Source organism: Phoxinus phoxinus (genome assembly GCF_949152265.1).
Source record: "Phoxinus phoxinus genome assembly, chromosome: 13".
NCBI lineage: Eukaryota > Metazoa > Chordata > Actinopteri > Cypriniformes > Leuciscidae > Phoxinus > Phoxinus phoxinus.
In genome coordinates this window covers 26,741,373-26,766,565 of record NC_136888.1, presented here as the reverse complement: position 1 = coordinate 26,766,565, position 25,193 = coordinate 26,741,373, and the positions used below count along the sequence as shown (strand labels likewise).

The 25,193-nt window shown below is 38.4% G+C and overlaps 1 protein-coding gene across 2 annotated transcripts in view; it reads right to left on the bottom strand.

Moving 5' to 3' along the window:
- Positions 1–25,193, bottom strand: part of pals1a (protein associated with LIN7 1, MAGUK p55 family member a) — a 32,036-nt gene that overhangs the window by 6,118 nt on the left and 725 nt on the right. The window contains exons 2-8 of one of the 2 annotated variants that reach the window (XM_079633717.1): positions 9,286–9,411; positions 5,866–6,373; positions 3,100–3,308; positions 922–999; positions 549–698; positions 286–447; positions 44–121 (exon numbers count right to left, since the gene is read on the bottom strand). In XM_079633717.1, coding sequence (XP_079489843.1) covers positions 44–121; positions 286–447; positions 549–698; positions 922–999; positions 3,100–3,308; positions 5,866–6,310 — 1,122 coding nt within the window. In that variant the 5' untranslated portion in view covers positions 6,311–6,373; positions 9,286–9,411. Of the gene's footprint in view, positions 1–43; positions 122–285; positions 448–548; positions 699–921; positions 1,000–3,099; positions 3,309–5,865; positions 6,374–9,100; positions 9,412–25,193 lie in introns of both variants that reach the window. The other variant, XM_079633718.1, reaches the window with a different exon arrangement.

The window sequence follows — 25,193 nt, the reverse complement described above, 5'->3', positions numbered from 1 at the left end:
TCATTTAAGCAGCAATTCCTTTAGTTCTGACTGAAGGCCTCACCACAGTCTCTTTAATGGGAGGTGGTTTGATCTGCGCGCTGGGGATGAGAACGAAACTGAGAACGCCATGCATGTCCGCCTGTGAACACAGCAAAAACAACCTAAAACATTCAACAGCCAAAAAATGTATTTGGATACTTAAGTAATATTTAAAAAATGATTTTAGAACTTGTTTTATAATCAAAAACCTAACAGACTTATGTATTTTTGTTCTTCCTGCCATCTTTCGTTAAAATTAATTACCAGGATATCGAAGACCTCGTTGACGTCTTTGCCACGGATTTCCACACCGTTGATCTCCAGGACCTCGTCTCCTTCGTGGAGGAGGCCGCTGCGTTCTGCCGCCCCTCCTTTCACAATGCGGCTGATGACCACGCTGTCCATATCGTTTCTAACTGTCGCTCCCTGTATAAAAACGCATGAGCACATTAAGTCAAAATGTGCTCGAGTCAAAAGTCAAGAAGTGTATAATATGCTGAGAAGAGGCAGTGAACGAACGTCCTCACCAATGGGACGTCCTTGGCTTTCTCAATCCGTACGATTTTGACAGTCTCCCCGCCCCACTGGGTGAGAGTCTCACTTGCATTGACAGAAGGAACAAGAGGCTCCAGCTGCATCTCTTGTTCAGCCACACTGTCATGGGCCATCATAAGCGCCTGGAGGATATAGAGAGAGCCAGAGATGATGGGTTATATTCAGGATGAAAGCCACTGAGTTCTGCAGAGTAGACATGAGCCTGACCTTAACGTCATGTCATAGAGTTCAAAGAGCTCAGGCTCTCAGACAGGGATTGTGATTACAGCTGTGAACATCTGCACAGCAGCATAGAGGATACATGGGGGAATGTGAGAGATGTGTGTACATGTGATGGTGACAGACCTGCATGTGAGGCGTCGTGAGCAGGGTGCCTAGCTCAAGTCCATCCTTCTGTGAGCTGTTGTGCATCATGACCTCGACCTGTGAGGACAGATTCAAAAACATCAGATCATCAAATAAATACAACACAACTGCTACATTAATCATGCTTTAATGTACCTTTTACAGTGATGTTGTTAAAAACAAAGTACCAGAAATTAGGGCTCCTGATTTTTTTTAGCAGGTTTTTGTAAACACAGTACAGCTTTGTATCATGGGTTCAGAGAAACCGGGGTCACTGAGAGGTTAGTGAAATGATCCTACAGATACAAGTCATTGTAGTCTACCATGTTCAAATTTTCGGATGTAGAACGTACAAGCATAAAGAGACATTTTTGGAGAACTTTGAGACACCGTATTTATGAGAAGATTAGATCATATTTAAGATCTTGATAAGCTCTGGATGAGATGTGCCCACATTTGAATAGAAAGTCCACACTGCCTCTGTCCCATGAGAGAGAGAGTATTACTGTGAGAGAAGAGCACAGGTCAGTGGATCTGGTTCTTAATGACTATGAAGGACAGAGCAGCTCTCTGTCTGTTATTGTCCTGAGAGAACCAAAAACAACAGCCATGAGTTTATCAGGCTCTCATTAGCACTTTCCACAACAGTGATTCCAACTAAAGAGCCTTTTTACCAAACATCAGCTTCATTTGTGCACATAATCATTTGGGTAACTATTAATGTCAGATCTTCTGAACAGTCCTTTAATCAGGGTTATGAATTATGCGTGGTGCCATCAGGCAATCGCACTGTCATTACGCCATTTTCCTATTATTAATCAAATACTAATTGACACAACTTGATTATACCTTTATTATACCAACTGAACAGACAAAACAAAAGTTGCCAATGTGCATGTTTTAATTTTTGTACACTGGCTACAGGTATTTTGGTAATATGACACAGGGGCGGTTAACCACGAGCCTGAGAATGGTGTAATCACTTTATTTTTTAGAGAAAAGAGTTGGGTGGGGTGTGTTGAGTAATCGCTTTACGAACCACTTGTTGACACCAACAACATACACACATACAGAAATGCACTGACAGCTTGTGACTGTATGATTATAATACTGATCTGAATCTGACCGTGTTGATGACTGCGATGATCATTCAATACAACAGGAAACAAATAGTCTGAAATTGTTCTTTGATGCTAACTGATTTCCAGGCTGTGTTCAATCAATGTAATAGAAGCATCAACAAATGAATAGTTAACAATAGAACACACATTTTGCAATGTGTCATTTCACCTCTCTCTTTGTAAAAGTGCTTCTAAAAAAAGGTCTGAACTGAAGGTGTTGTGCTTCACAGATAAAGAGTTGCTGTGGGTCAAAATACACTATTGATCAAAAGTTTGGTGTCAGTAAAAGTTTTGTGCAAAGTGGAATTATCAATTTAATGCATACTTGCTGAATAAAAGTATTACTTTCTGTATGTGAAATATTTGTCCAGTGAAAGTAATCTGGATTTGTATTTTTTATGATGGGACCTTGAACCTTTTATGGACTTGAAAGGACCATTACAAATATTATAACAGTATATGAACATAATTGTATGTGATACCCCTGGTGACCTGTTTGTTCTGTTCTTTTGAATGTGTTCAACTAAAAGCATATATAAAACAATAAAACATTTGAATGGTAATGTAATTCTCCATCTACATCCTGTTCATCTCAGTCAAAACACAAGACCTACATTAGATATGGAGTTATAGGTTTGGTTATTTTTCATGAGGTCCCTAATTGCTATAATGAATCAACTAATCCACAAACTCTTTTTCAAAAGCTCCTTCACCAGGTGGAGGGTGGTCACAATCATGTGGCTCTCTGCACAAATTATGACAGTATGTCCGCAGACTGCGGGATTTAACTAAGAGTAATTTGACGAAGCAGTTGCAGGCCTTGTCTTTTATGTTTTCAAGCATCTATCCTTCTTGGCCTTCAGAGATGAAAACTCCTCAAATTTGTTGTTTGTCTGGCTGCTTTTTATAAGTAGTAGGCATATTCTAAAGCCATAAGTGTCAGAGCACTTCTTATGATTGCAGCATCCATATTAACATGCATGTTTCCTGCTCATCCTAACACTTTGACTTTTTAAGGCACTCCTCGATCCATGCATGTAACAAAAGTGGCGCTCACCTCTTGTGCAAGGGTTTGTGCGTGATCCGTCAGGGGGTAGGGAGGGCTGGGCCGGTTCATATTGTGGGCCACGGCGTTGTGAATGTTGAAGGCTTTCTGGAAGTCAGGCTTCTGGACCAGCTGTAGAACCAGCTCCACGTCCTCTTGACTCTGAGAGTCATTTAAACTATGCTGCACCTGCTTGAGGGACATCAACAGGTCCTCCAGCTCTGAAAATATAAAACCAACCATACATTCAGTCTCAGGTATGCCTACAGATCACTCATGTACTTGAAAACACCCTGCCATTAAAACCAGAAGAAACAGTGACTTGACCCAGGAACAACAGTACATACCTCTGAATCATTCACCCGGAAAACTGGTGACATGGCCTCTCACAAAGACTCCCCCATTGAGCATTTTTACGGTTTGTCATCCACACTGCACAACGTTTGAGTAAATCACAGATGTAATTCAGCTATTCTAGTGTTGTCCTTGACGAACCAAGTTTCAGCTATGCTGTAATTCTCCTTTATAGCATCTAATGCCATAATGAGAGAATGGCAAGACACAATAGGAGTGAGAAGTGGGTGTGTTTTCTTTGTGTGGTGTGTAATGTCTAAGTGGGTGGCTAATAGAGGTATTAGTGGACAAATCAAATATCTTAAGTGTTGCCTTTGCTTTGTCCTTGACGGGATGTATTTTACGGACAATTTAGTGCCACAAAGAGTTTTGGATAGTCCAAAAAACGCATAGAGAGAGCGTGACAAACAATGCAGAGAGATGAACTGGAACACAAACAAAAAGGAAAACCGAAGAAAAGCAGTACAGCAAGAGCGGTCTGGGTCAGAATGTTTCATAAAAGGCTTTTTAATTAACCTCCCCCTCTGAGGGTCCTCTTCTCCCTCCCTGAGGAATTCCACTCACACACATCCCTCGGCCATGACTTTCAGCAGCAACTCCAAGTGCCCCTCTCATTTGCACAGTAACTCATTTCGTTCTTCCTTGCCATGCATGCTGGACTTCCCCTAATGGAGATCTATTCAAAACAAAGAATTCACTGAAGGAGCTGAACATGTGTGTCTGTCCAATCTAATGAATTAAACTCCAGTGAGAGGCTTCATGCAGAGAGGAGCTAAAGAGAAGGAATATGAGCTTGTCTTGTGAGGAAAGCAAAGAAAGGGGGAAAACAGATTTAGAAAAATCAGCTAAAAAGGATATTAAAATAATGGGGCATATAAATGGACTTTTGTCTTCATTTAGTTTCAAGTCCAGTGGCTCTTTGGCTCTTGAACACTCTTAGTCATCAGACACATGGCTCTCTGCCTCCTCTGAGAATGACCTCACTCATGCATGCAGATTTTAGCAGTCAAGGGCCCTTTAGTAGCTCAGATTCAGATTCAACCTCACATTACCATAAATGTTACTTGCTTTTTGTCACTTTTCTTTTATGAGATTGTAGAGGGCAGTGGATGACTTCTCTTTCCTGGACACTGTTTGGCTTTTGTAAAAAGTCTGAATGTCATTGCATATCATACTGGGTTTATTTTTTATTTTTTTATTTACAGACTATTATAGTATTTAATAATATTTTGAATTACCTTTTATTATTACACCTTCAATTTTGATTTTAGCTAAAATTTTAGTAATTTTTTTTTTTTTTAGAAATGAATTTTTTCCATTGCTATTTAGCTTTGTTTTCTGGTTTTAGCATTTCTAATTTTCAATAAAGTTTTTCATCTAATATCGATATTTTATTTTAATTAATGAAAATGACTGATGATTTTTAATAGGTTTAGTTAACATTAACAACAATGATATTGTCCGATTTGTCAGTCTTATCACTAATGGACAGTAGGTTAATTGGGTTCCCACTGGTTAATTGACTTGTGACAACAACACCGGTAATACCGGTATCACCGGAAGGTGGGCGATAGGGGCGGACATTGAAGTTTTTCCCTCTTTCACAGCTCGCTTTTAAAACGCTTATGGTGCATGTCCACTGGCGCGAAGCAGAGCGAGTGTTTTCAGATCATTTCTATGGAAGTTGAGCTTCACAGTCACGCACGAGCGTGAAGCTCAACTTCCATATGAATGAACAGAAAACACTCACTCTGCTCCACGCCAGTGGACATGCACCATTATGAATGACTGTATGCATTTTACTTTCGCTTTCGAATTAGTGGCAATTACTGGGTGGGTTCTTTATTATTCATAATAATGAAAAACACAACAACATATCAGTACAATGACAAACTCGCTTGTATTAAACTTAAAAAGTTTATCAACGAAATGAAAAAGCACGGCATACACCATGATGATAAATGAAATCTGACTCCTGCTGCTTATCTGTATTGCGACTCTTGTACAGGTCACGCTGCATTGAGCAGATGTGTTCAGTTTTTAATTGTAGTGTCTGTTCTCTAAATTAACTAATTTATTTGTATTACTATAACAAAATCTAAACGACGGTGCCGCGGTGGGCAAGTGATGTAACCGGTATTGCAGCTGAAAACCGGTAACACCAACTGTCGCAGCAAGCTTAATGGACAGATGACAGAAACAATGAGGAGAACAAAGGGGATTGAAAAGTGGAAATGTTGCAAGCCAAATTCAAACTTGTATCACCCACATAGGCACCATGACTCAATATGTAGGCTTAGCACACTAAACGGTAGGCCACAGCTCAACCCACAAACAATACCGCTGCTTGCTCTGCATGTCGTGGGTGGGTTTATAGAAGCAATCTTTGGAAACAAATGCTTATTAGCAGTTTATTAAACCCACCTAGTAAAGCTGGTGGTGCGGTGAGGCTCTGCAGACCACCTATGGAGCCACCGGGACCTTCCATTTGCTCAAAGGTCGGGTTATCGATGCCCACCTTGGGATTCTGGGAAAGTTTCTTGAGGCGCATGGATGAGTTAAGGTCGAGTTCCTGCCGGTTGCGGCCCTCTTCCTCCCGTCTCCTGCGGTCCTCCTGCTGCTGGCGAATCCTTTCCAGCTGGGCGCTGCGTCTGACGGGCAGGGTACGAGCACCCAGCTCACTGGGACAGTCCACCGCCATCTCCCTGTGCCTCTGCACCACCTCCTCCATGTCAGTGCCTCCCCCGCCGTCTGACTCGGTCACATATCCGTTCATGTGGGAGGTGGTCATCATGGCTGCGTGTGTGTGTGGTGAAGTGTGGTGTGAGTGTGTGTGAGGTATGAGGGTTAGGAGGGGTGCTTTCTGCATGGTGTGAGGGCTGATGCCATGACAGCAGGGCTGAGGTCAGTAGCTCCAGACAGAGAGCCACACCTGGAAGAAAGGAAACTGCGGTTAGAGGAGTCTTCTACAAACAAGGATATTTTATGTATATTTAAAAATATTTTTATTCACAACATGCATTTATATGCATTATCTATTCATTTAAAACACCCAAAATGATGGACAAACTAAGTATTAAACCTAATTCATAATTTCTTTCAGAACTGTTTGTGCTACAGACATGAATGATTCATCATATCATGTGGCTTGAGGAGAGAACTTCTATTACAAAGTGATCAGAATTATGATTTTCTTTTGGCATACAATGAAAACAAAAACAAACAAACATACACTTTCATAGAAGTAGGGACTGATGTAATATCTAGAGACTAGACACAATGCTGAATGATTAATTGAAATAAAATCAAAATGGCAATATGGATTAGGGCAACTATAAAATGACAAAGTCTGGGATTTAATTAAATAAATATATGTGCAGTGCATTTTAAAGTGAAGCGAACTCGCGAACAGCTCGTAATACAGTGTTTTTAGTATCTTAGAGCAGGTTGCAGTTAATGTGGCTTCACACAAACTCCATCTCTACATCTGCTCTTAGTTTGGGTCACTTATAGAATGCATTTTGGAATGTAACATGCACCCCCCATTTATCTAGATTTGTAATGAGAATCATTTAAACCTGTTGACAGAAGCAGGAGAAGCTTTAAGGGCTCCCTGCAGTTTTATGCCAAAAAAGCTCATTGGATTCACATTATGAAGGAAACATTTGTATTGTAATTTTAGAGCTGTACTATAAAATAACATTATATTTTTCTTAAATACTTTTTACAGTGAAATAGTATTTTTTTATAATGGTAATATTTATTTTAATAATAATAATTTATAATAAAACAACAAAAGTTTTAAAACCCTATTGATATGCAATTTTTTGTTTGTTGCCAAAATGTGCAGTCCTACAAAAATGCACAACAAACTTGGAGCTCTTAAATAAATTACAATCACAACTTTTTGTGCTGTTATATTTTTTCCCCTGCAAATCATGTAGCCATAGTTGCCCTCTTTACACCAGTGACCAGCCAAAAATAACTTAAAAACCTCATAACATCATGCTATAGAACACCTTAGCAACAGCATAAAAATGCTCTGCTGCTAAATACCCATAATGCATTAGCATCATGGTGACAAGTTTAGAAATCAATCAACGAATCTATCTAGTTGTTTTGCCATTTAATTTAGTTTTTTTCTGGACCGTGGAGATTTGACAGGAAGTGGAGGAAGAGAAAGGGGGAATGGGTTTGGAACAAGACAAAACACGGGTCCCATGAGCAAAACAGCCATGATGAGCAAAACAATGATGATTAGGAGTACTTGATTATCCACTAAAACACAATGCATTTACAAAACACAAAAACCTCTATGCAGTCACAACAGAAAGTTGTCTTTTCTTTATTACTTTACCCTCATTCAACACAGCGGATTCATTACAGTGCTATTTATGTATGAGTGTACAGTTATTTAAAGAGCTGTGTCAAAAACTGCAAAATACGATGACGAAACAAACAAGCTGTCCTCACGTTAAAGGCTCAGAGCGATAAACAAACAGCCACACGGTCCTCTTCTCCACCGCAGTGGCCTTGTGGTTGTGAGTGCTGTGTCAGCTGTCTGAGACAGGCCAGATCACTGTGTTATCTGCCCCTTTATCATCCCCATTTCTTACAGCCGACACTTTTCAGAAAAACCCAACTCGCTTTTTCACCCCCCAACAAGACCTTGCAGACCCTGACCCTTGACCCCTCAAGCCTTTCCTTCCATCTTCTCAGACAGTTTTCAGTAACAAACAGCCCTGAGTCATGGCTCTGTCACTCAGTGAGTCAGGTGACGAGGCATGTATTTGATGAGGGAGATGCTAGAAAAAGCTCTTGCAATGAGAGTATTCATGAAAGAAGGACTGAAGTGTTTGCAATTGACTATACCAATGTTCTACCGCTGAATTATGCATGAGACAGTGATACCACGTATAAATTCTTCCAGGAAAACCCATCCCATAGGATAAAGAAAAGACTGCACAGTGAGGATAATGGATAACCTTTGTCCCTTCATCTACCCCTCCTCCATTCCGCTTTCCTCATTCCTCACTTCTCTATCTACTCCCATTATGGGCACACAATATGAGAACCAGCCCATGCTGTGATGAAATATCATAAATATAATAATATGTATCTGACCTCCTGACAGGTAAGGGTCTTATATGGGTAAGAAAATCTGGATACTGAAGTGACCCACATGAATATTGTATGTTTTGTTAGGAATAACAGTTTTGACCAGCATTTCCATGACTTATCCTAAAAAGATTTTTTTTCCTTACAATAGTGTTCTTGAAGGATAATTTTCAATATTCTTGAAGGCCCACGCACCTCACATGAGCCTGAAAAGCTGCAAGCTAATTTTGGGAGTGCTAAAGGCAATTTAATAACTTTTAAAAGTTCAGCCTGACCAAACGCATTATCTTAGCTCCCATCTTGTTGGAGTCAGTAAATAAAGCAGTGCTGATTACAGAAGTTGTTACAGCATAAGTGGTGATGGCTTAGATGAAATCACTGGAGTTTCCGGGAAACTCTTGATTCATTCTGCCTCTCAGTCTGACCTCAGCGGAGCCTTCTGTCTGATACAGAACCTCTGTTATCTTTAACACTATCCCTCATTTAGTCTAGCTTCACTCCTCACTAATGGACTGCTCCCCTCACTTCTGCCATGCCCTACCTCAGTTTCCCCTCCTCCCGTTAAGACTGCTCCGAGATTTCTGTGCCGCACGACTGCCTAACGCATTGCCATGACAACAGCTTTGTCTGTGCGCGGGAGGTCCCAAGGCCTGAGAACCAAAGGAGGAAAACACAAAGAGGACACACACACGCACACAGGGGGAGAAGCTACACGGGGGTCCTCACCCGTGTTTGCCAGTCAGCCCAGGATAAGCCCTCCAGATTGTAGCAGGGTCTCCTCTCTCGTCAGTTCTGACCCGTCTGCCTCCTCTCTTCCCCTGAATGCTAAAAGTCGGTTTCTGTTGACCCCTCCTGAAATAGAGAGAAATTGTGAGTGCATGGGATGGCCTCATTTACATATGGCATTGAGATCCGTATCTGTGATCCGATCACAAGCTGATGACACTTAAATGCAGGTGACCACAGTGCATTTGTAGAGTAAATGCTAATCTGTCCTGATTTGTCACGGACAAGAGTAAAGGACTGAATAATCTACAATAAATGATAATAATAAATATAAACATATGCATGCACACACTACAGTCAAAAGTTTGAAATGTTTTTGAAAAAGTCTCTTATGCTCAGCAAAGCTACATTATTTGATCCAAATTTTTTTTTTTAAATGTAATTTATTACCCTGATTGCAAAGCTGAATTTTCAGCATCATCACGCCAGTCTCCAGTGTCACATGATTCTTCAGAAATTATTCTTACATGCGGATTTAAAGCTCAAGAAATATTTTGTATTTAGTTAAATAATAAACATTTTGTACCATTATAAATGTCTTTACTATAAATTGATTAATTTAATGTGTCATTGCCGAATAAATGCATTCATTTATTTTCTTTCTTTTTTTCCCAGTTTAAAAAAAAATACAGTTGTTGATAAGAAATGTTTCTTGAGCACCAAATCAGCATTCAAATGATGTCTGAGGGATCGTGTGACACTAAAGAGTGGAGTAATGACTGTTGAAAAAGCAGCTTTGCCAATATAGATATTTTTGTTTATAGTTCCTGCGTGCCTCCATTATAATTCACACAGCCATCTCTGAGGTCATCGTTGTGTGCAGTGATGGAGCAACAATCCCATAATGCACACGGAAGGAATGCAAAACAGCCTGGGAATGACATTCCTCCGCAGACCAGACCAATATAAGGGCTTGTGAACGTCTGCATGCAAACGCTTTCTCGTGCAACCTTAATACCTGATTACTAGTGTAAACCGAAGTAAAGGTTACATTAAGACATAAAAGAACAAGAGCTGAAACACAGGCCTGCTGTGAACAGAGATTTATTTCATTAAGAGACCTCTAAGCCACTGTTGTTTGTTTGGATGCAGTTGTGCAGATATCGACAGGAGAAAATCCAATTAATCTTTCCTATAAAAAGATAAGAGGATTGTAGCCTTACACCTACACACAGATGTAGCTTGAATGTAGCCAACATCCACGTGAGCGCCCTACATTCAGGTACTCATGCTGACGTCATTATGGTGGTTTTCCACCCTGCTGGCCACAGATAAGAACAATGCTATTACACCGCACCAGAGACAATAAGCAATACTGAGCCAAATCAAATCCCTCTGGCGATGCCAAAAAGCCCCGTACATTTACATAACAGACATCTACCTTTCATGAGAGTGGCTCAGATGGATGACTAGGTATAGTGTTGTGCAGGGTCCAAAATTAACACTCAACAACAGCCTTTGGCAAGGAAATCCAGGAAAGTTACTGGACAGTTGGCCACAATTTTTGTTTAGGAAATGCAACATGGTTTTAAATGGCAATACAAAAATGATAGTCTGACCTTTGCCATTTTTGAAATCTGGCATCAGTGAAGTGAGCAAATCAAGTCTGATCATATCAGAGAGATAGGCTAATTAACATGCACAACTATGTTATCGTAGCACATAACTGTAAATACCCTATTAGCCAATTTTTGTAGAATCTCTGTATTTTCTACGAAGTGGGCTGAATGTTCAGTTAATTTTCATATGGCACACAAGGTAAATGAAGCTTGCAAGGTACTTTGTTTCAGGGCAAAATACTTTTGAGTCAATATCTTGTTTAATTTATCATGTATAAATGTATCATCTTTTATTGGAACATTTAGTAAAAATCACCTGCCAAGTTTATAATATATATTACATCAGCATATGAGTCAAATTGGATAACTATAGGGACTCATCTCAAGATCACTCATTTATTCAAGTTCACCTATTTCCAAAATTATGGGGAAAAAAAGATAACTCAAGAATAGAAATTGGTGAAAATATTCAAATTAGGAATATCAGAATGCATAATTTGTGCATTAAACGTCCGTCAAAACGAAGGTTTATTATTTTTAGAATGCAGTGTGAAGCATTTCACTCGGTTCCCTGATCATTCAGATTCAATTTCAGCGAGTGAAGAAAAAACATATAGCCTACTCACAAAACGTGCCAAATTTTATTTTATTTTGTATTATGTAAGTCATTGTCTCTGACATAGGGCTGTTAAACGATTAATCGCGATTAATCACATCCAAAATAAAAGTTTGTGTTTACATAATAAATGTGTGTGTACGGTGTATAATTATTTTATATATTTAAATACACACATGCTTGTATATATTTAAGAAATATTTGCATGTAGCCTATAGCCTATAGATTTATATATAATTTGTATTAAATATAAATTATAAACATTTTTCTTGAATATATACATGAACGTGTGTGTATTTATATATACAAAATAATTATACACAGTACACACACACATTTATTATGTAAACACAAACTTTTATTTTGGATGCGAATAATCAGCCCTACTCTGACAGATAGCATGTAGAAGCCGCTCAGGCCGACAAAATCTCCCTCATCTCTGAAAGCGATGACACATTCAAAACATCTGGTAGTATTGGTTTTCAGGGAAATGCATGTACTCGCTGGATCTCTGCTTTTCGTAAATACTACTGTGAATTGAGCACATTATTTTTTGACAGACATCGATGTCATGATATTCAAATGAGGTTGATTTGAAAACAGATGGATCGCAAAGTAATATTTTTTTATTTCTTAGCCGGCAAGTATTCAGTGAAGTGATTGATGTGATTGAGTATCAAGTTTATGTTTTTAGTTCTAATATTCCAAAAGACAGCCAGCCTAAGTTTTTCTCGTAAGTGATAACATGCATAAGGGCCGGGGTGAACTATGTTTCTTATTTACTTAATACTTATTTTACGGAATAAAAATTTTATGTTAAGTTTATTTCGTGGCTTAACTAAATTACGTTACAGTTACACACAGACGGACATTTCACATTCATCAGTCGCAAATTCGTTTGGTATTCCATTATTACCCCCTTAGCAGATTTTGACTCTTTTCTCAAACTTCACACATTCGGTTTACCTTAAAAAGTCAATGCACCACCCACCTAACAGGTTCTTTATACTGTAAATGTGCGCCGTCAGGAGAGGGGCAGCACTTATTCATTGTTGTCCCCGCCTTGCAGCAAACCACTCTTCTTAAAAGCACATAAATAATTATTGGTTTAATAATTTTTTTGTATATTTATTTAAATGTTCAAGGTTAATTTCAAAGTTACTTTTGAAATATTTTTATTTAAAAGGCAAAAATGTTTTTCTTTTTCTTTTATTGAACCAACAGACGCTGACCAACGGCAACAGACACTTTGTCCGGTTTTGTCAGATCTGAGGTCGGGGTGTGTTTTTCGCCCATTGTACATCGACGTTTGTTGGGTCGTGGAGTGTCTGAGAATTGACATACTGTAAATTGGTGATTGTCTGCATTGGTGTGTGAATTGGCCTTAAAAAAGTATCTGGCAGACTAAAACTAATAAAACAACAATTATGTTTGTTTATCGCTAAACATCTTTTGCCGTGTTTTGATAATAACAAGAATAAGATAATAGCTTTCACAATTATATCAGGAGGACATAAAAATTCAATACTTGTACCAGGCATTTGCAGGTGAGCCTATGGTCATTCTGTACCCTGGGGCTGTGCAAGGTGGCTTAATTAATGCTGTTTTACAGATCTGCACATGTATGAACACAAACACGCTCACGCCAATACCGACTGTCTTAACGATGTTTCCCCTTCCCCCCTACTTGATGACACAACACGCAGTGGAGAGCCTTAAGATTGAAAAACATATAAATAAAGCCTGAAACCATCTGCTGTTCAAGAGCTTAAGTAGCCTACTTCAAACCCTCCTGTTCCATTCAGCCACTGGCTGGCCACGACTCAACTACAGCTCGGCCAAGCACACTAAGCCTCTGGCCTCTTACACAGGGAATAGGGACATCTGGGCTCTAACTAATAGAATCTGTCCTTTACACTGATGTAGTAAACCAACCCAAATCCAAACATTAGCCTTTATCGGCTAAATAATCAGGCTGATCTCTGATAAATGCCAAAGGAAAGGCTAATATTTCCCAGTGTGGAAGACCAGGGATGAGGCGAGGTAGATTAGGAAGAGCACGTTTGTGGTAAATGCAGGTGTTTCAAGCCAGAGCAGGTGCAGCTCGGCTGGCCCAAAGGCAGCCAATAAGACGTGAGCATTAGTGGGCACTGTGTCAACAACCCTGTTGTTTTTCATTCCACCTGGGAAACGGTCCTCACAGAAACTGCGGCTGTGAACACACTACGCAATACACATGATGGCCTCTCACCGGTCGCATTCCTGGCAAGATTTTGTGATAGAGTAGTTTCGCTATGTAAACAAAAAGAGAACGTAAAACAAGGATTGTCAAAGTCAGATGATACTGATCAAAAACAAACAAATTCCTTTTCCACTTTACACATGAGCAGTTTGTAACTAGTTCTAATGGCTATCGTTTGAGATAATCAGCCACTAATCATAAAAGATTAAAAGATGTCCTATGATTTCCACAATGCAAAAACCCCAGAAAAAAAATGACAGAATGGCCATTAAAGACATAGTACACCCAAAAATTTAAATTATGTCATTATTTAGCTTCATGTCATTTGAAACCCACAATACTTTTTTATTTTATTCTAAACACAAATAAAGATATTTTTAATTAAACATGAGACATTTTTGTTTCTCCATTTAAAGTCCATTTAACCAAAACTTTGATGCTTCAAGAACTCCATATGAATCGAGCAGTTTAATCCAAGTCTTCTAAAGAGAGGTTATCACTTTATATGATAAACAGTTTAATTTAGGCGTATATAAAAATAAATTAACGTACATGCGTAAAGCACAACAAATATGTTCAATGGAAGCTCAAGTGTGCTTGCTTAACTCAAATCGCCATTGGCTAGTAATGGAATTAATTAATGCAAATGAAAAAAATCTACATAAATATATAATTATACATTTCAAACATTATTAAAATAAACAATCTATAATAAAATTAGATCAATAAGATTAAAGGGATAGTTCACTTTAAAATTAAAATTCTGTCATCAATTACTCACTCTCAAGTTGTTTCAAACCTGAATTAATTTATTTCTTCTGCTGAACACAAAGAAAGATATTTTGAAGAATGTCGGTAACCAAACAGTAGACTGTACCCATTGACTTCCATAGTTTTTTTTTTTTCCTACTATGGAAGTCAATGGGTACAGTCTACTGTTTGGTTACCGACATTCTTCAAAATATCTTTCTTTGTGTTCAGCAGAAGAAATAAATTAATTCAGGTTTGAAACAACTTGAGTGTGTAAATGATGACAGAATTTTAATTTTAAAGTGAACTATCCCTTTAAGCAATAGCACAAAAAAACAAAACAATTTAAACAGAGCTATTCAGGTAGTTAGATACAGATTAGTGTGATTAGGTACAGAAATTGGATAAAGTATTCAAATGTAAAATACTGTAAAACGCTGTATTAATTAAATATAGATGAATCCTTATTACAGTTACAAAAGTTGTTCAGTTAAGAGCAGTTATTGCAGTGAGTCCTTTGTTGTTTGATTAACATTAAAAACAGACAGCAGCAAGAACATTAAGCTGTTGTCACTTTAAGACATGATGCATGGATTACCTGCCATGTGTAGCGTCTCTCTTTCTCTCACGTTGAGTGCGCACGAAAGCAACAGAGGGCAATCTCAGCCAAGCAACGGTGCGTACAGCTCAGCAGGCAAGGAAATTATATCTGCAATAAACTCATTTTTTTTCCTCTAGTCTAATTTAATAACATGCGAGTGAAATTGTAAAAATTTTACTAGCCATTGGCTAATTAAAGACATTTTTAGTCGCCTAGCATGAAATGTGTGAGTGATTTACTTGCATTGTAGAGGGCTGAAGATGGATGAAAGTCTAATGGGTTTGGAACGGCATGAAGGCGAGTAAACGATGACAGAATTTTCATTTTGGGGTGAACTATCCCTTTGATCAAATTCAAATTTCAATACTGTATATTGTGACTATTGCGTAATTTTTAAATATATAGCCTAATCTGCACATGCTGCTTGCTTCAAAGATGATGAGCAGCAATTCAATCTGTCCGTAAGAGTATGGAAGCTCACTATATGAGTTATATATAAAGCTATGGCCTGTTAGCTTAACCAAACAGCAAAGAGCTCCATTTAACATACTAAATAACATACATTATACACATGAAGGATGTTTTCTTCCTTGGCCTGGCAGACTCTGCCCTGCACAGGATGAACCTGTTACTCTGATAGACATGAAACAGCTCGTCCTGAGGAGTGGCAAGTATGGAAAACAGTACCTGAATTCTGCGACAGGGAGGGACCCAAGCTCCTTTCCCTTCCACACCCTTCAATAGGTTTTATGACTTAACAAAGCTCTGGGGTCCACCACACCTTTACACTGAAATAATAATAATAAACTAACTGACACCTCACAGATATGAATCTTTCTCATCAGAGCACAAGAGAAAAGCTAATGTCTGCAAAGACATGCAGGAGATAGGGAAGCTGGACAGGCCGACACTTCCATGGCTGTCACTGTAGAGGAGAAACAGACCAGGATCGTTATCTTCTCCAAAGCTCCAGCTCAACATTCCAACACCCAGTGTTTGCATACAAAAAAAATCCAGATTCCAGGTTCCTAAGACTCGGACACGTACCACTTAGTACCAGGAGGGAGAGCAATGCTGGAGAGAGAGTGGAAAAGAGAGGGAAAGAGACAAACAGAGGGAAAATATGTCGATACAGCATGGTATGTAGAGACCAACACCAGCTTTTGAATCACTTTTGGCCTTTTTAGAGCAGGAACAGAAAATAAAACCTGCACAGGACCTTAATTAGTAAACCATTCTACTTGCCTTCAGTCAACAACTTCCATATAAGACAAAAGTAATGTGCATGGAAATGTTTGGAGAATACCCAATAGACTGACAGGTGGAAACAAGACTGCAAGGCTCCACCTCTCAAACCATGAGAAAAATCAACAATAGGGATGGGTACCGAAACCCGGTATTAAATGGGCCCCGGGGCTAAATTATGAAAGACCACAGCCACAGTACCGATAAGCTCCGGCCTTACAGGTTCTGCCGTCGGTGGAGAAATTAAGAAAACACACATACTATTTATTATTGCTAAATAGATGTTATATTGCATAAGATAATATTAAACCATTTGTCTGTGATGTATTTTTTCACAATCTAGAAGAGAGAGATCGCTCACCCGGAGTTACAGCGCGCACAATTCAAAAGTCCCTGCTTAAGCGAATTAGTGACGATGGCCGAGAGAAATAAACATTCAAACGTCTGGTTACACTTTTAGGCCTGTGAAATAAATGGTATTTTATTTTTAGCTGTCATTTCTCCCTAAAACCCAAACTTAACTTCAGAATCACCACAATCAGTGATTGGTGTAAAATGCAGACTTTAGTGTTGTAATTGCAGAATGTGTTTGATAATAAAAAGAGCTATTTAAAACTAAAAGCACAATAATCCACGCAAGAGAGAGATACGCTGTTTCCAACTTCAAGGCGGCTTTCTGTGTGTGTGCTCCGATACGGACCACAACTACACAAGCAAATTATACTTTAGGCTATGTGTGCATCTAAACTTTCAAATACACACAAAATATTAAACAAAATATGACAAAAAAATTACCTGCTTGGAGAGTATTCACTTTTATTAACAGTTTAATGTCTTAAATGGGCATAAATAGTTGGGAGAATAGGCTATATGATGTGTATTATTAGATCTGCATTCTGCCTTAAAGTGTCAGCAGTCTATAAACATGCTGATGACTGCAACATTAATGTGAATCAAACAACAAAAGGCAAAGAGAACATTACTCACAGCTCTTGAATGAATAACTTAAGCTTTAATAATCATTAATCTATCAATCTATACAGTGAAAACTATGCAGTGATATTTTACATTTTATTACTTTATTAGATTTCTTTTGTAGGCCATATTACTTAACTGAACAGTAATCCTAAAATGAAAGCACTGTTTATTGCTTTTTGTATATTTGTTTTATTGTATATTTATTTTATTGTTTGTTTGCACTTTGTTTCTTTGTTTTTATTGTGTTATCTTGTGTATTTAAAACACAAAAAATGCCTGCACACTGGTCCATTTAAAAATAGATGTTTTATATTCGTTTAGTTCAAACATTGCTATTTATTTAACATTTCAGAATATAAAGCAATGTTAATATGTTCTTAATTTATTTCTTTTGTCTTTATTTTGATAACAAAAAATATAACAAAAATAACCGATAAGAATACCTTTAAAGTACCGGATCGATAAGCATTATCGGTAAGAATAGTAATATAACTTACCGTTAAAACCTTAAAGATATCCATCCCTAGTGACTCCTGTGCTCAACTGTCTACCGGCATGAATGTCCACATGTGATTTGTCTGTTCAGACCAAAGAAAAAAGGGCAAAAAAAATCCGTACTGAAGCGAATGTTTGAGTTGTTCTGAACAAATGTATCAGGTAGAGATGCACCGGTCGACTGGGCATAAAATCGGAAAACGTTTTTCGCTTTATTTTGGCCAATCTCAATTCCGGACTTTTGCACAAACTGCAATGCAATGATGCAATCATTTCCCAAAATTTTATTTGTGTGGAAAATTACAAATCTGTAAACAGGATGTTAACACAGGCAAGATACGGAACACGCGGAAGACGGACACACGGAGGAGAAGCTCCCTGTTCGCAATGCCCGAAATATTGGAAGAAGAATATAAATATTAAATTGGGGGTGGGAGTTATATGAATGTATCTCTAAAGGGAACTGACTGTCTTCAGAAAAGTTTCGATAGCAAATTATTTTCCTTTTACCACTGTATAATGCCTTTCTATAAGCGCAGCACTGCTTTGTGTACAGTGGTAACAAAGGAAACACTATTTTGCTGTCGTTCCATTAAGCGCCACTGTCGGAGAGTGAATTTGCATTGTCTGCCAAATTGCCAATTAGCTTGTAAAACAAAATCGCAATCGGCAATGAAAAATGGTGATCAGAGAATTCCTAGTATTAGGACAGAAGTCATATTTTTATTCACGCCACATTTTTGCACCAAACATTTATCCAGACCTTAAGGCTAGGTTCATGCTACTTTTAAGGATTGTTGATTGATTGCAGGGTCCGAAATTAACTTTTTGGCTCACCTGCCACGGGGACTGGTAGATGAAAAAATCCACCAGCCAAGCATATTTTTTACCGGCCAAAATAATAAACAGCCTTTTTGTGTCACATATACATTCATTTCAGTACATTTAATTGAGATAATAAGGTATTATGTTGAATACAAACATAAAAAATTGTCCAGAGCAAAATTGGAAATGTAACTTAGGCTATAATAAAAAAATTAAAAAAATATTTTACACACACACACACACACACACTCTCTCTCTCTCTCTCTCTCTCTCTCTCTCAATCTCTCTCTCTCTCGTTTTTATGTTGAAAGGAATGGCTACTGTTCATTTGCACACACATTTCTGTCATTTTCTATCTGAAGCTATTGCCTGCAACATTGAAAACTCCGGTCTCTTGTGTTTACCGCGAAAGCTCACGTGATTGCCGCCGGACAGTTGTGCCGTGTACCAGCTGCTTTGACGCGATTATCAGTTTAACTGACTCGTAACGTGTGCAATTTCTCACGACCTCCCGAGTGTCCGAACATTTTATTTTATTATTTACTCGCTAAACGGAAAATCTACCCGCATTTGGCGCTTGGTGGGTGTTAATTTCGGACCCTGATTGTAGGGTAACGGCATTGCAACTTTAAAAGATATTAAATAATTCTGTTTAAGGTGGTCTCTCACATAGCCAGACCTTCAGCTTACAGCAGAAGTGGACAGTCCATTGATATGCTGATGGTGACAGAGTACCCGCCCCTAAACTACACTTAGGAAATAAGTGTATTGTGGTTGGTCATTTTACATATCAACCAGACGGTGTCTTCCTGTCCAAGTAGGCAGTTCTTCATAAGAATAAGCTGTGAAGAGGTCCAGACATTCTGCCATGAGTCAGAGGTCTGGCTACACAATACTAACATACAGCCTAATAATACAAAGCTTCATTAAGTTCATCAGTCAATCAGACAACCGACTGGTATTTCAATTATATGTTATTTTGGAATCCATAGTGAGAACATAAAATGATCAACACGGTGGTACAAAAAAGCAGCAGAAAAATATTTGCATGCTTTAAAGTGTGCTGATGTGTTGCAATTTATAGCATTGAAAGCCTATTAGACACAGTGCTGGTGATCTGTGGCTCATCCACTCTTGACTGGTTGCTGCACCTGGACCAGCCTGGAATGATCTCAGACCCCAAACGGAATCAAGAGATTAATAAGGATTCCTCACAGCTAGCACTAGCCAGGTGACAAACAATCAAAACAAACATTTCACACAACTGATGAGTTTTCAAGTCGGTAATTTGAGAGCCACGTTTTCTTTTCAGGGGTCATTCGTTAAAACACTCAGGGACCAACGTGTTGTTATTGTTCTTCACAGACCCCCTGAAAAGTAGTGGGAAAATCCAGGTCTAGACAGAACAGTAGCCCCGCGGCATTTTGTATGGGCTCTCTAGGAGAGTTTGTGGCGCTTGTTTATTCTTAACCGTGGCAGTCCATCAGGACAGCAGAGCAGGTGCATATTGAGCATTCCTCAGGGGACACAGGCGGGTTACAGTGGTTCTGTGCACTGAGGGACCAGCCTCTTCCCATACCACAGTCCATCAGATAAAAAGTCCTGTCTAAAGCGACTCAAACTCACAGTGCTTTCAGAGATGGAGTAGCATTTACTACTGATCACAGAGACGCTCTTCACTAAGACGCTGTGTATATATTTCTTAAATTAAAATCACAGCCTTTGCGATTTCATAATCGCACTAAACCAAATCGTGATTGCAGCCCTACTGCCTACACCAGGGATAGGCAACTCCGGTCCTGGAGGGCCACTGTCCTGCAGAGTTTAGCTTCAGCCCTTATAACAACTCTCCTGCCTGTATCTATCTAGTAATCCTGAAAACATTGATTGCCTTGTTCAGGTGTGTTTGATTAGGGTTGGAGCTAAACTCTGCAGGACAGTGGCCCTCCAGGACCGGAGTTGCCTATCCCTGGCCTACACCTTTATACTTCTCTTCCCACATTAATACATCACACATATCTGAGGCCCTGTTTACACCTGGTATTAAAGTCTGCGTGAACCGTAAGTAGCAAACGACAAATTCTCCAGTGTTGTGACGTATAAGTAAAACGGAATATTGAACAGAGGGCAGGGTTTTACTTCAGCGCTCCTCCTCTCCATCTCTGCCTATTGCAGACTAACGGTTTGAGGGGAGTGAAAGCGTTTTCAACCCAAGCTGTCAAACTGACGTCATCAGAAAAGGAACGCCATTCCAGACCGGAAGTAACTTTTCAGACTTTGATTCAAGATGACCACGGTAAACAATTTTTTTTCTGTGTATTAACTTGCACAGATGAATTGTTCACCACAAGACTAGAATGTGCGCTAACAAAGTACTAGGGTCAATTTTGATTTCATGTCGACTTTAAGTTGCGTTTTGGTCGATCGGATCACAAGTAGACGAGGGAGACATTGAAGTACCTGTTTACAACTGGTGTTTTAATCCGTGTCTTTTTTCCACTTTCAACCACTTCTGTCCTCATTTCTTTGAGAGGAGAGTCTATGAGCGGTTAAATGTATGGGCTTTTTCAGATCTTTTGATCTAATGCATAAAATAAGCTCATGCAATTTACAGACGGAGAGCAGCAGCTTTCGTTTCTGCTCTGATATCCATTAGAGATGTGCGAGACTATTCGACTAGTAGTCGATTAAACGATACTGCTGCTGCTAGTCGACTTGAAAATATAAGCCTAGTCATTTACATTTTTTTCCCTTTGCACATTTAATGTTTTGCTTTATATTTTAACAAAGGCTACGTTTAAATTACCATGTTAATGTTACATTTTAAAGTTAAAATATTATCTTGAAAAGTTTACTATATCTGGGGTGGAAAATTAAATCTAATTAAATCTAATTTAACCTCAGACTTTGAATAAGTTAGTTTTCTCTGTGGCACTCGCGGTGGGTTCAAAGAAATGTCCATGTCTAGCCTATGTCATGTCAAACTATCACAAATAAGCTTGCTAAGACGCTTGTTATATAGGCTACTACTGGTTATGGGGACAATACGGTATGACATTTTATATCGAATTAAAAGAGAAATATTATTACTTAGGTTTAGTCTATTCGACTCATCTGTTGCAAAATTTCAGTTTAAAAGTTAAAGAAATTAGTCACTGCAAATATCACTAATAGTCGCAAGACCAGTGAGTGCGAGTTAGAAATCAGGAATGGGGAGAGAACATTCTGCTTGGTAAGTTCTTTGTTCTGTCTGTAAGCCGACAAAGTTTAGCTAAATCTGGTCTGGTTAGCACACTTACCATAATGTTTAGTCAGAAGGCGGAGAGCAAGCGTCTTTTGTGACTGTTTGAACGCATTTGACCACATGAGCGTTTTACATTATGAAAGCAATCCAGTCGAATGCATTTTCGACTACCTCTGGAACTGGTCGAAAGTGGACAAGCTCAAAACGTTTTAGACCCTGTTTACACCTGTATTTGTCCACTTAGCATCTTAATACCAGGAGCCAGTTGCACAAATTTAAGACTGAATCTTAAGTAGGGGTGGTTAATCTGTCTGATTTCCCGATTCGATTACAGTCGATTTTCGATTATTAACGATTCTCGATTATTGATTTTCCATTTCACAACAGTAAATTCACTACAGTAAAAATCACAACAATAACAAATTATAACAAACTTCAACATATTCTGAATCTCTATTAACATAAAATACGGATGTCCACGCATCACATGTTACAGCTATCCTACCCGCTTTCTTCAGTGATTCCATGACTTCGGTTTTGGTCTTGTTGTAGAGTGTGGGGATCGCTGTGTCTGTAAAATATCTCCGAGATGGGACGTTGTATCTCGGCTCCAAAGTGTGCAACAAAGCGCGAAAGCCCTGGTTCTCAACGACTGGATGCAAATCCTTGGCAATAAAAGTTGCGATTGATTGTGTAATGCGCTTTGCCCTTTCCGAGCCGGGTGGAAGCTTTGACAACATTGTTTCCACGCTTCAGAGTTCCGTCTTTTGCGTTCCGTCAATATTACGTTATTATCGATTTGCAAAAAAAAAAAAAAAAAAAATTTTTTTTTTTTTTGAAAATCGATTTTTGGCATTTGTGAATCGATTCAGAATCGTCCACGTCCGCATCGCGATGCATCTAAGAATCGATTTTTTTCCCCACCCCTAATCTTAAGTATCTTAGTTAAATAAGAGTTAATCAGTCTTACCTTTCCAGCTCAAATTAGACCGATCCACCTTTTTATGTAATCGACTTAAAAAAGTTAAACCAGTCTTGAAGAAAAAAATTATAGATAACTAACTTTTAAAGACTAGTCTAAGCAGTTTATGTAACCGGGTCACAGGTGTAAACAGAACCTGAGAATGAGGCTGAAATACTTGAGACTATCTGCCTACTTGCTATAGTTCCACACATAACTGTAAAACATTTGCTGATAACATTTGACGCTGGTGTTTGTCACCAGCGTGGATATGAACTTGGTGATTGACCAACACAGGTATTTCAATGGTTAAATGGTAAATGGACTGCATTTATATGGAAATGGATTAATGCAATGCAACACAATATCTAGAGCACGGAGGCTGAATACATACAATACCATTCATTCAAATGTTTGAGGTCAGTGAGCTTATTTTACTTTTATTCAGCAGGATGGATTAAATTAAATAAAAATTGAGAGTAAAAAACATTTATAATATTACAAGTTTCACATTTTTTTTAAATGCTGTTCTTTTAAACATTCTATTCATCAAAGAAGAAAAATAATCCTTGGAAAAAAAGTATCAGTTTCCACAAAAACAGCACTGTTTTCAACTGATAATTATAAATGTTTTTTTTTATAAATTGAATTATTCTGGATATAAATATTTAAATACATTGATAATATCTTCAAACCGTCTCTGAAGAGTCACACTGTTCTCTATATATCCAACAGGCCATTAGATTTCATCAGTCTGACGGGCCAGCCTCACTGAAGGAACGTGGCAGTGAGGTAATATGATTCTAGAGCGTGCTGGCATTAACACCTCTCGCTCTACTCTGAAAACAGATACCGTCTCCTTGAAAGAAAGCCCATCTGATCCAGAGCCAAAATCTTCCATCATCCGTTATAACATCATTTATTTGTGCAGTAACTCCACACCTGTACCAAGACTGCCTCCCATGATAACCTACTATTATTTATTGTCATCAACAGCACTGACTAATTTTATGAAACAATTAATCTTCGACTTAAGTACGCGCATCAAGAGCAGGGAAGGTTATCTCTGTGACTGTGCTGCTGATACAGGGTACCTACGGCCACCTCTGAGCTGAATTATCACAGCATGCAGTGAACACTTATCTTTAAACAACACAGAGCAGCCAGCTGACTCGCAGCTTGTGATCTGAGGAGATGATAAGATTGTCAATTGTGCTCCTAATAATGGAATGAAGACATGGATCACAGCCAGCCCCGGCTGGGATTGTACTTTTGGTGACTTGGTAACATAAAAAGGTAGGCTGTACATCTACAACAAACAAAGCCAAGCCAAAATGTGTTGACACAGTGAAGCACTTACAAAGTCTATGGGTCAACTGTCACACCCCCATAGACTTTCACATTATGTACATTTGTCAACATATATATATATATATATATATATATATATATATATATATATATATATATATAAATACTGTAGGGTTCTCACATTTTCTGGCCAATGATTTTATATGACTTTTCCAGTTGTTTAAAAAAAAATATAGGCTATGTATATATATATAAACAAAATTTATTTGTCACAAATACTGTCAAGGGTGTATTTAATTCAGAGTTTTTAATTGAAAATCACTCCATAAGCAAGTAATTAAGGTGATATGATGCTCTAAAAGTGAGATAAAATGATTTTGGAGTCTATAATAACATATAAACATCTAAAGTGTGGCGTACAAGTTACACATACTATGGTCACTTTGTGTAAACCTTTGCAACTAGGAACACAAGAATAGATCAATAATAGAAAACTCGTGCTTTATTTCCTCTCCTTTAAGTTACTAGCTCATCAAACTGTCAGAGTCCATTGAATATTCAAAAAGGAGGTTGATAAAATAACCCAGAACACTTAACAGTCAATTTTATTAGCACATAAACACTTTTAATATGCCTAGTAAATAGCCCAGTGTGTCTGGGGTCCGAGACCATTTTCATGAATGAGACAGGCTCACAAATTATCAACATAAACTATATATATGTCTGTAATATGTCATGTGAAATACATAATTCCCATTCACTTCCCGTAGGCAATTCAGTCATAAAATAAAACGATAACGCCCTTTCCATGTCAGCTTTGATCCATGGTAAGTTATCTCAGTAACAGTCAATCACACCAGAGAGAATATGACGAGTTCGCGCTATCCGATTTCTGAACCTTCCCGAAGGAAACAATGCGACATTTGTGCCAGTAATGAAGGTAGATGAACAATGGCAGTCCGTGTATCGATCAGAGAAACTTCCAGGCAGTTTCAACAGGTTGTTTAAATCCCTACGTTAG